At 39.3% G+C, this 12,515-nt stretch overlaps 1 protein-coding gene across 4 annotated transcripts in view; it reads right to left on the reverse strand.

Annotated features, from left to right (window-relative positions):
• Window positions 1–12,515, reverse strand: part of Dmxl2 (Dmx like 2) — a 134,475-nt gene that overhangs the window by 93,194 nt on the left and 28,766 nt on the right. For all 4 annotated transcript variants that reach the window (XM_013346242.2, XM_005347367.3, XM_005347369.2 and 1 more), the window contains exon 7: window positions 1,181–1,359. In XM_013346242.2, coding sequence (XP_013201696.1) covers window positions 1,181–1,359 — 179 coding nt within the window. The remainder of the gene's footprint in view (window positions 1–1,180; window positions 1,360–12,515) is intronic.

Here is a 12,515-nt window from a genome sequence, read left to right on the forward strand (position 1 = left end):
AGGGGTTGGTCCACCCACTGAGACAGTGTGCCTGATCTAATGGGAGCTCACCAAAGCCAGCTGGACTGGGACTGAATGAGCATGTGATCAAACTGGACCCTCTGAATGTGGCTGACAATTGGGGCCGACTGAGAAGCCAATGATAGTGGCACTGGGATTCGTCTCTACTGCATGTACTGGCTGTTTGGGATCCTAGTCTACTTAGAAGCATACCTTCCTAAGCCTGGATGAAGGGGGGAGAGCCTTGGACTTCCCACCGGGCAGGGCACCCTGCCCTCTCTTAGGACTGGAGGGGGAAGGAGGGAGAGAGTGGGGGAGCGGGAGGAAAATGGGAGGAGAGGAGGAAGTGGAAATTTTGAATGTTATTATTTATAAAGCAATTTAAAAAAGAGTTATTGTAAATAACCCAGAGAAGTACATGGGAAGATATGTGTAGGTTACATGTAAATAATGTACCATTTTATATAAAGGACTTGAGCATCTGCAGATTTTAATATATTTGGGAAGTTTCAGAACCAGTGCTTCACAGTTATAAAAAAGTGACTAATTAATCAAAACAATAAATACTTCAGCCACATATGTTCTAGCTCTAGTTAGCACGACACCATCTCAACACACACACAAATACACGTGCATGCAATATGAACATTAAGGAAAGTGGGCTATTTATGTCAACAAAACCCTTTGCTAAAAGCTCTGAGAAGGTCCTACGGGTAACCCTAGCATCAGAAAGGCGCAACCTACCCAGTTTATTCACTATATATCATAATCTCACAACCATGCACTTTATTAATGAGTTTGTTCCTTTTCCTCAATGTGTACTTTCCAATTTACTAGCAAAAATATCCTTTTCAGAATCTTCTACTACTAATATTACTACTCACAATAGCAGTTCATGTTGCCTGGGCAAATAATATGGGCTATGGCCTTCATGTCCACAAGCACATCTGCCTTACTGCTCTCTGAGATGGTATTATTACTACCCTCATTCAACAGTGAAAAACTGAGAAAGAACTGAAGAAATCTATTCACAAGCTCACAGCAGTAGACCCTGAATCCAGACAGCTTCATTTCAGTCTATACTGTTAATCACTACATACCAGTACAGTGAAGATTGCATTTTCACTATCCTACAAACATAAAAAATACAAGTTAGTGTTTTATGAAACATGTATCCAACCTGGGCATATACTTGCTAGTTTTTCGCCATGAGAAACCTGTCACTGCTCGAGGATGTGCCAAGTAAACAAAGGAAAACTGAGTAGACGCCTGTCTCCTTTTCACTTCATGGTGATCCTGCGGTATGATTGAAGACTTCCAGCCAGTCATAGGGTACCATACTTTCAGAAGACAGTCATCCTGCAAAAGACAGAGCCATGTAAAACTAATTTGTACATATACAATTCAAAATGTGGTAGGGTGAGTTCTAAAACAAGAAAATCTTTAAAACACAATATGTAAACAACATATTACAAAACAAAAACTAAAATAATATTCTATTACTTTAAAAAATAAATGGCCAGGGGTGGTCACACATGCCTTTAATCCCAGCACTCGGGAGGCAGATACAGAGAATCTCTATGAATTCTAGGCCATTCTGGTCTACAAGAGCTAGTTCCAGGACAGGCTCAAAAGCTACAGAGAAACCCTGTTTCAAAAAACAAAAGAAAAAAGGGGAGGGGGACTTATTCCTCATCAGTCTTCTGTGTGTACTGGCATTTTTCAAGCAGAGACTAATGCTAAATTAAGATCTGCAGATGCCTGGAGGGCAGAAACTAGTCCATTGGGCATAAGGAAGGATAAAAAAGATGATGAATTATCTATCAGTCACTGTCATTCTTTCCTGTTTTAAAGTATCTGCAAGGGTGAAACTCATTTTTTTTTTTTTTTTTTTTTTTTTTGGTTTTTCGAGATAGGGTTTCTCTGTGGTTTTTGGAGCCTGTCCTGGAACTAGCTCTTGTAGATCTGGCTGGTCTCGAACTCACAGAGATCCACCTGCCTCTGCCTCCCGAGTGCTGGGATTAAAGGCGTGAGCCACCACAGCCCGGCGAAACTCATTTTTTTTTAATTTAATTTATTTATTATGTATATGGCATTCTGCCTGCATGTATCCCTGCAGGGCAGAAGAGGGCACCAAATCTCATTACAGATGGTTGTGAGCCACCATGTGGTTGCTGGAAATTGAACTCCGGACCTTTGGAAGAACAAGCAAAGCTCTTAACTACTGAGCCATCTCTCCAGCCCAAAACTCATCTTAAATACAGATTATTTCCTACTCTAAATTAAAAATCAGCAAATCTTTTCTACAGGGACAACTAGATGACAGTAAACAAGCAAGCTTTATAAATCACATAGGTATATGGCTAAGATTATTCTTTGTAAACACAAAGTGTTTTCTTTATAAGATTCTTTCTTTACTTAATGTTTTTCTTTACTTTCCTTTTTACAACTCTTTAAAACGCACACACAAATAAACTAAAAAATAAAGAAAAAAATTAAAGATTAAAGACAAGGGCTGGAGAGTTGGCCAAGCAGTTAAGAGCACTTGTTGCTCTTACAGGGGGCTTGAGTTCAATTCCCAGCACCCATGTGGCAGTTCACAACCATCTGTAACTCCAGTTTGTTTGTTTTGTTTTGTTTTGTTTTTTTTTGGTTTTTCGAGACAGTGTTTCTCTGTAGCTTTTTGGTGCCTGTCCTGGAACTAGCTCTTGTAGAGCAGGCTGGCCTAGAACTCCCAGAGATCCGCCTGCCTCTGCCTCCCGAGTGCTGGGATTAAAGGCGTGCACCACCACCGCCAGGCTGTAACTCCAGTTTTAAGGGATCCAATACCTTCTTCTGACCTCTATGGGCACCAGGCATGCAGGGGGTGCAAATATATACATTCAGACAAAAAAAACTCATAAAATAAAATAAATCTTGAAGAGAAAAGCTTGGTCTGCATTCCTGGCCCAGCCACAGAAGAAGCAAAATTTGACTGCCTCACTGAAAAAGGTACTGAGCCATGTCACTAACATAGACAAGAATAATGGGCTAATATAAGTTATAAGAGTTAGTAAGAGCAGGGCGGTGGTGGCACACGCCTTTAATCCCAACACTTGGGAGGCAGAGGCAGGTGGATCTCTGTGAGTTCGAGGCTAGCCTGGTCTACAAGAGCTAGTTCCAGGACAGGCTTCAAAGCTACAGAGAAACTCTGTCTCAAAAAACCAAAAGAGAGAGAGAGAGAGAGAGTTAGTAAGAAGCCTGAGCTAATGGGCCAATCAGTTTATAGTTAAAAAAATAAATAAAATAAATCTTAAAAACTTTTTAAAAATAACAATGTAAAAACATCACAAAACAAACCAAGTGATGGTGGTATACTTTTAACCCCATCACTCATTCAGGAGGCAAAGGCAGGTGAATAACTGTGATTTCGACACCAGTTTGGTCTACAGAGCAACAACACAGAGAAACCCTGTCTCAAAAGGAAAAAAAACACAAAAAACAAAAAATAAACTAAACAAACAAAAACCCACCACCACCAACAACAACAACAAAAACATAAAACAAGCAGCAAATAAAGAAAATTGTAAAAATCATTTCCATTCTTATAGTACTTGCAGGTATGACAACAGCACTTATTTTGTCATGTGTTTGTGCATGTGTGTGTGGGTGGTTTTGAGTGTGTATGTGTGTGTGTGTGTGTTAAATCCACACTGAGTATGCATGTGCATGCACCTATGTACAGACACGTGGAGGCAGAAGAAGACCCCAAAGGACTCAGGTACCTTCCTCTATCATTCTGTACTTTATCACCTTGAAGCAGGTCTCTCATTAAATGAGAAGCCCACCGTTCCGGCTTGTACGGCTGATCAGCAAGCTCTTGGGACACACCTGTCTCCTCCCACAAAATGCTAAGATCACAGGCTCATGCAGCCACACCCACCTTTTCATGTGAACTCAGGTTAAGTAAGAAGAATGCATGGGTCTTTAAATTTCATTGAAAGATGTAGTTAATTACATACTTACTTAAATTATCTCAGTAAGTTAATTTTAAAAGGAAAAAAGATGACAAGATTCATATATTCATTTTTACCAACAGAATTAAAATGAGAACTACTTAATGTTCACTAAGAGTTGTCTGAGGTAGGGATATAGCTCTGTGATAACAGCATTTGCCTAACTGGCGTTAAGACCTTGGGAACCATCCCAAGCACAAAACAAAATAATTTTTTTAAAAAAATTTGTGTGGCTAAGTTAAATTATAGTAGATGAAAAATTACAGTACCCTTAAAAAGACTTTAAAATCAGTCATGGTAACACACACACACACACACACACACACACACACACACACACACACAGTCCAGCACTGGGAAGACTAAGTCTGGATGAATTAGAGACTAGCTTGGATTACATACTAAGAGACTGTTAAAAAAGAAAAGATCTAATCAAGTACCTTATGAGTAGAAATGGCTCATGAATAAATAAGATTTTATTTAAGTTCAGATAAAAATTCCAAATACCTTTAAGCCCAAGAAAAATTTAATTCCACATTTATAAGAAATGGATTATCATCAAAAGTATCCAATAATATTCAAAATCTGGAAAGTAATTGGATGGGAGCCCCATGAGAGACGATCTGAAGTCCTGTCAGCATGTGCTGCAGAGGAGTAGGAAGTGCTCTCTTCTCTGGGGCACCCTTGAACCCCCATCCTTTCATCAAGCACAGAAACCCAGCTCTATCAACAGAACAGATGGGCAGTAGGGACAAAAACTGCCCAGCCTTCCAAAGTCAATTTCTGTTCTTTTTCTCAAGAGAATCTTAATTAATACTTCATCTTTTCAAAAACCTGGGGAATAATCTTTTTAAATTCTGACACATTTGCTAACTAATCTTCAAAGGATATTTACCAATAAAATAATTTTATCATTCCATAAGAATAATTAACAGTTCTCTGGAGAACTGAAATATGATTAAACAAGAAAAAGTCTCAGCAATCTGCTAAGGCTGTGTGCAATAAAAATTCAAAGACAGAGATATTTTGTTTTTGAATATATAACCAAAGTGGAGAACCTTGAGGAGCTTTAGTCTTGTGAATTATTCCTACACAAAGGACAAAAGCATCTTTCAGATTCATTAATGATGAGAATTCAAAAAGACATTCCAATAATGAATCTGATTATCATACACAGGTTTTTAGCAAACTGTACAGTGCTAAGTGGGAAAGCCTAGAGGCATGGCCATGTCACCCCAGCTACAGAAAGATCAGAAGTTCAACCCCAGCTTTAGCAACTAAGACCTTGTCTCAAGACAATTTTTTTAAATTTTTTATTACATCTTATCATTTATTTGTGTGTGTATGTGTTCAAGCGTCCCTGTGAGTGTGCATATACACCATAGCAAGCAAGTGGAGAACAAAGGACAACTTATGGAAGTTCGTTTTCTTTTTTTTTTTTTTTTTTTTGGTTTTTCGAGAGAGGGTTTCTCTGTGGCTTTGGAACCTATCCTGGAACTAGCTCTGTAGACCTTCATCCACATAGGTCCCAGGAATCAAATTCAAGTTGTCAGCCTTGATGGCAAATGCCCTTACCTGCTGAACCATCTCTCTGAATCTCAAAAATATCTTTAAATGGGGAAAGGGCTGAGGATGTACTTCAGTGGTAGGATTACCTTGCATGTACAAAGTCCTAGGTTCAGTGCCCAATGCCATAAGTAAAATACAGTGTCAATAACTCTGTCAAAAGACTGTATACCCAACCTGGTATGGTGGCATAGACCCAGGTCTATGTGGAGGTGAAGGGACCAGGAATCAAGGTCATCCTCAGTTACACTGAGTTTGAGACCTGTCTGAGCTATGTCAGACCTTGTCTCAAAATGCTGGGTGGTGGTGGTGCACACCTTTAATCCTAGCTCCGGGAGGCAGAGGCCAGTGAATATATAAGTATGAGGCCAGCATAGTCTACAGAGCGAGTTCCAGGACAGGCTCCAAAGCTACCAAGAAACTGTCTTGAAAAACCAAAAAAGGTAAAAAAATAAAAGTGTATCACCAGGATGTACAACTTTAATCTCAGCACTCAAGAAGTAGAGGCAAAGAGATATTTGAGAGTTAAAGGCCAATTGGTCTACACAATTAATTAACTTAAAAAAAAAAAACACCCTACAGGACTCAGACGCCTACACACACTCAACAAAGTGCTCTGCCACTGAGTGACACCCCAACTCAAATGTACCATTCTTGATTCATCTGCTATACAATTTTAATATTTCAGAAGCAGTAATCATTACATTTGATTATCTCCATATACAGACTTATCAGGAAGCCAACTTTCTGCCAAGTATGGTGTCAAGCACCTTTAATTTCAGCCCTTGGGAGGCTGAGGCAAGTGGATCTCGATGAGTTCCATTCTTAGGACTCACATGACAGAAGTAGAGAATCAATTCCAAAAACTTGTCCTCTGCATACACTGGCACACACATGAGCTCCCCAACCAACCCCAATATACATACAAAAATAAGTAAATTTAAGAAAAAAATCTGAATTATACTATTTTTCAAATTATTTTTTCTATGATTTTCCTTTATTAACTCATCCTTTTTTTTTTTTTTTTTTTTTTTGGTTTTTCGAGACAGGGTTTCCCTGTGTAACAGTCCTAGCTGTCCTGGAACTAGCTCTTGTAGGCCAAGCTGGCCTCGAACTCACAGGGATTCACCTGCCTCTGCCTCCCAAGTGCTGGGATTAAAGGTGTGTGCCACCACGACCCAGCTTAACTCATCCTTTTGAATTGTTATTTTTAATTCTCTATGAATCTCTATGTCCTATACAGAAAATAATACCTTTTTATTATTCTTAAGCGACTAAACAAGCTTGTCAAACTCTCCAGGATTTTGTTTCTTCAATCTAGTTTCGGCATTTTTCCTCCCAGTGTATTACTCTAGCTGTATCATTTGTTCAGCTGTGACTGCTCGTTTCCTCTGACCACCTGCTTGCCACTTAGAGAACTGTTTGGATATTTTGACTATTTGGGAGTGGAGAGAGAAGAAGCCCATCTGGCAAAGGGCTTTGGGCAGCCTGAGGATCTGGGGGTGACCTCATCCAAAAGCCAGAAGAAAGCTATCCCTTCAGTCAGGCACCTGCAAAGAAATCAAGTCTGCTTACTGGCTACCGGTGTGAACCTGGAAGCTGATTCTCCCTAGTTAGGCCTCCAGGTGAGAACCCAGAGCCATTCACACCCCTCATCAGAGCACCCAGCCATCCCACACCAAAATTCCTAATCCAAAGAGATGAGATAATAATGTGTGGTGGTAGCTGCTGCATGTGTAGTGATTTGTTACACAGTAAAAGAAAGCAAATAAAGACTCTTAATGATAAATATTATGGACAAAATTAAGGCAGACAAAGGGAACGAAGAATATATTGGAAGGCAGGGTACTACTTATAAAGGGTTGCTTAAAGAAACCTTGCTGAAAAAGTGACATCACAAGTAAAAGGGAAAAGCCATGTAAACATCTGGGAATAGAAGGCTGAGAGCACAAGTACAGCAACGATGTGTGCAGATGTCTAGCCTGTGGATGAACAATGAAGCTGGAGTCTGGTCTACAAGGGATGAAATAACAGGAAATACGACTGTAGGAATGATCACTGGACCTAAATAGTACAGTTGTATGTGGGCCATTATAAAGAAAGCCTCTGGCTTTTCAGAATGAAAAGGAAAGCTTACAAATAATCTGATATCATTATGTATTTTTTCTTTCTTTCTTTTTCTTAATACCAGGGAGTGTTGAGACAGGGTCTCACTATGTAGCTCATGATGACCTGATGGAGGCAATCAAGAAGAGCACAAGATTTATCTGGGTGGGCTCACTTTGCTTTAAAAGGCTAGTGAGTAGACTATGAATATATCTTAAAGGAGAGACAAGGATAATAACATGGGTGCAGATGAAGGGATCAAGGGAGTTTGGCAGGATAGACAGAAACTTCTCATCAGCATCTAAAAGATAGCATCTGAAAACTAAGAGAATGAGCAAAGTTAGAGGAACGGTCCACAAAATGAACCTAGGTACTCTTGAGAGAGAGGCAAAAGGACTAGAAAACCATCCTCAGCTACACAGAAAATCAATTTGAGATCCATGGGACCTTGTCTCAAAAAAAAAAATGCCTCTCAAAGTTGCAGAAATAAAATATAAAAACTCTAAAGGTCAATCAGAATTACAGACAGAGGACAGCTACTTCTAAGGCAGTGAAGACAATGCACAATACTACAAGGTAGATTCATGTGCTATAAACTTATCAGACCCACTGCAAGGACACAGAGTGAGTCCTAAGATAAAGCCCTAACTGTGGGTGCCAACAGCTGCGGTGCAAGTCCATCAACTGAAATAAATGTCCCACTCTGTAGGAGAATGTGGACAGTAGGGGAAGATGTGCATGCTGAGAGGGGCGAATCTGAGATTTCTCTGTACTTTCCTCAGTTTTCTTGTAAGTTCAAAGCACTCTTTTAAAAGTAAGGCTTTAAAAAAAGAAGTAACTAATTGTGCTGATTCATGCTTATAGGTTAAGTAAGAATTAACCACAGGATTCTGCAACAGGAAGTCTCTGATGACAATTAGGGAGGTGCTGGTGAGTGGACTCAACTGAAAATGAAGAAAAAAAAAAAACCCATGTAGACAATGAGTAAAAAAATACTTTCTCAGTTCCACGAGGACAGGGAAACACTGAGACTAAGCAGTGTCTCTGTTATCCTGCTTACTGAAATGAACTCTAAGCCATTTTCCTGACAGCTACAATAAAATGAGGAAATGTAACATAAAAGAATGCAACAAATCTTTGCATCATTAAAAAAAATGTTCCACAGCATAAACAAATGTAACACATCTTAAAATAATATTCCACTATAGTCTAGCCATTCACAAAAAATCATGAAAATTACTAAATGTCAAATACAAATGTAAAATGCCCAACTTCTAGACCAGGGGTGCTTAGCCTGAGGCACTCTTACCCAAAGATCAAACAGACAAAACTCAATTTAATTTGGCTATTGACCTAGCACCTGTACCCATCAGGCCTTAGCACTCTGGTATGTCAGTTTCAACTGAAAACATCTATATCTCTATTTCTGAAGTTTCCCTGCAGTTGGCCGAGTGCTAAGAAGCAATACTCTATCCTTGCTAGTCCTCAGTCAATTACTGATGTGTTAAAAAAATATCTATTAAGACATGAATTTGGGTGGGCAAGGAGGTAGAAAGGATCTGGAAAGAGTTAAGGAAGGAGGAAAAATATGATCAAAATATACTGTATGAAAAATTTTAAATAATTTTGAAGAATATGTATGCAGAATACAACATACAAAGATAAGGCTGACTCTCAGGGTACCCAGGGACTTAAGTCGGTGAATACACTTAAGGGCACAATGCCATGCTCCGATAGTATCTACCTCAATGCAGTGTATTTTATCTGATTTTTCCCATGTGAGGACTTGCCAACTGTCAAGGTGGCAATCTCTAGAATGACCTGGGAGATGGGCCTCAGGGCATGCCTGTGGAAGAGTAACTGGACTGCATTAAGTGAGGTGCAACACCTGCCCACTGTGGGCAGAAATATTCCCTGGCTAGGATCCCAGAGTACATTAAATGAAGAAAGGGAGCTGAGAAACAGCATGCATTTGTTCCTCTCTGCTTCTTAACAAAAGGTACAATATGACCTGTCATTGCAAGCTTCTGCCACTGTCATAGCATCACTATGATGGCCTGTAACTCTAACTGCAGCCCAAACTAACCTTCTTCTTCCCTAAAGTTGCTATATCGGAGTAGTTTATCACAGCAGCAGTAAAGAGACTAAGACAGCTCCCATATTAACTACATATATGTGAATCCTCATCTCAATGTGTGCTTCTAGAGACACAAAAAAAGTAAAACCCAAGAAGAAGAAAATCACTCCTCCATTTCCACAACTGTTTCTTGAAGGAATGCTTCAAAGGAAAGCAGTGTTAGCAATCCATGTGATTTTTGTCTCCGAGATGACAAATATTCTCATACCTCATGAGAGTTGCTGTACATCTCAAAACATTTCCACACATTTTACTTAGAAATCCTTAGTGATGGGAAACAGTGCTAACATGCACATGACTGTAATCTTCCTGTCGACAACGTGGTAGTTTTCTTATTATGTTCTTGCAACTCTTGAGCAACTGCCTCTGTGCCAAGCAGTTACTGAACCACAAAACAGTAAAGCTGGATAGTTTTGAGATTAACTCAGCTAGTCATGAGTGAATTCAGTGATCTTAGGAAGCCCAAGCTTTTGCCTTGAAAAGACACAGAATCTTCAATTACACGTAACACAATTAAATGCAAATTGTCAATATTTTAAATGTTATTAAATGCATATATTTAAAAGCATGTATACTTTAAATATTTTGAAGCTGTGTTTTAATGGCTTATTTCCTTTGTAATGTTAAACATTCTACGTTACAGTTTTAAAAATCACCACACTGTGAAGGTTAAAAAAGGGGTACTTCACTAAATTTCCAAAGGAATTCATTGCAAAAAGTAAAACTTTAAGAAACTCTAACTCCTGAGCATATAGCCAAAGGCATCTAAGTCAGCATAAAACGGACAGATACCTGCACACCCGTGTTTGCTGCAGCACTGTTCACACTGACCAAGGTCTGGAGGCAGCTTATATCTATGTCAACAGATAAGTGGATAAAGAAAATGTCAAACATATACATAGTGGTGGGCTTGTTTGTTTTGGTTGTTTGTAAATTTTTATTGGGGGGGGTACACTGCTTGAGACAGGGTTCTCACTACATAGCCACAGTTTGTCCTGAACTAATGATCCTCCTGCCTCCACCTTAGCTTCCCAAGTGCTAGGAGTATAAAAATGTGCTAACATAACCTGCCATGAAGCAGTTGGTTTTGTTTTAAGATTATTTTAAGTATATATGTGGTGCCTGCATAAATTTATGTGCACCACCTGTATGCAGGAGCCCACAGAGGCCAGAAGTAGTCAATGGATGCCCTGATACTGGAGTTGCAAGCAGTTGTAAGCCACCATGTGGGTACTGGGAACCAAATCCAGGTCCTCTACAACGGCAATATATGCTTTTCACCTCTGAGCAGATGTCCCAACACCTATAATAGTACACCATTAAAAAAATAAATAAAATTGTGTGATTTACAGGAAATGGATGGAAGTGGAACTCCTTTCCATGCTAAAGGCAAGTTGTTATCTGGCATGGTGTGAATCTATCTACTGTATGGCCAGTTGCCCAAGGGAAAGAAATGCCAAGAAGTCCCTAAGGCTCAGAACCTAAAGTGATCCAAGGGCACACTTCTGTCTATGGAATGCTTACAGTCTTTTTCTCTCCATAAATGTACAATTTTCCCCTCTTCATTAAATATCAGATTTTGGGGGGGGGTTCAAGACAGGATTTCTCTGTGTAGTCCTAGATGTCCTAGAACTCACTCTGTAGACCAGGCTAGCCTCAAACTCAGATATTCAGCTGCCTCTGCCTCCTGAGTGCTGAGATTAAAGGCGTGTGCTACCAACGCCCAGCTTGATTTTGGGTATTTATAAAAACAAACACATGGATCAATGGAATCAAATTGAAGACCTGATACTAATTGACACACCTATGAACACCTGATTTTTGACAAAGAAGCCAAAATTGTACAATGGAAAAAACAAAGGAAGCATCTTCAACCAATGGTGCTGGCATTACTGGATGGCAACGTGTAGAAGAATGCAAATAGATCCATATCTATCCCCATGCAGAAAGCTCAAGTCCAAGTAGATAAAAAAACCTCAACATAAATCCAGTTACACTGAATCTCATAGAAGAGAAAGTGGGAAGTAGCCTTGAATGTATTGGTACAGGATACCAATTTCTAAATATAACACCAGTAGCACAGACTCTGAGCATCAATCAATAAATGGGACCTCCTGAAACTGAGAACCTTCTGTAAAGCAAAGGATATGGTCAATAAGACAAAACAGCAGCCTACAGAATAGGAAAAGATCTTCACCAACCCCACATCTGGCAGAGGGTTTATCTCCAGAATATATAAAGAACTCAAGAACTAGACGCCAAAATACCAAATTAATAATCCAATTTAAAAATGGGATATAGATCTAAACAGAATTCTCAACAGAAGAAACTCAAATAGCTAAAAGACATTTAAGGAATTGCTCAACATCCTCAGCCATCAGGGAGATATAAATCAAAACAACTCTGAAATACAATCTTATACCTATCAGAATGGCTAAGTCAAAACAAAGAAGACAGCTTGTGATGGATAAGATTTGGAATAAGGGGAAACTCCTCCATTGCTGGTAGGAGTGCAAACTTGTACAGCCACTTTAGAAATCATTATGGTGGTCTCTCAGAAAATTGGGAATTAATCTACTTCAAGACTCAGCAATACTACTCTTGGGCATATACCCAAAAGATGTACAATCATGTCACACGGCCATTTGCTCAACTATGTTCATAGTAGCATTATTTGTAATAGCCAGAACCTAGAAACAACCTAGATGCTC

The sequence above is a fragment of the Microtus ochrogaster genome, chromosome 5 (genome assembly GCF_000317375.1).
Source record: "Microtus ochrogaster isolate Prairie Vole_2 chromosome 5, MicOch1.0, whole genome shotgun sequence".
NCBI lineage: Eukaryota > Metazoa > Chordata > Mammalia > Rodentia > Cricetidae > Microtus > Microtus ochrogaster.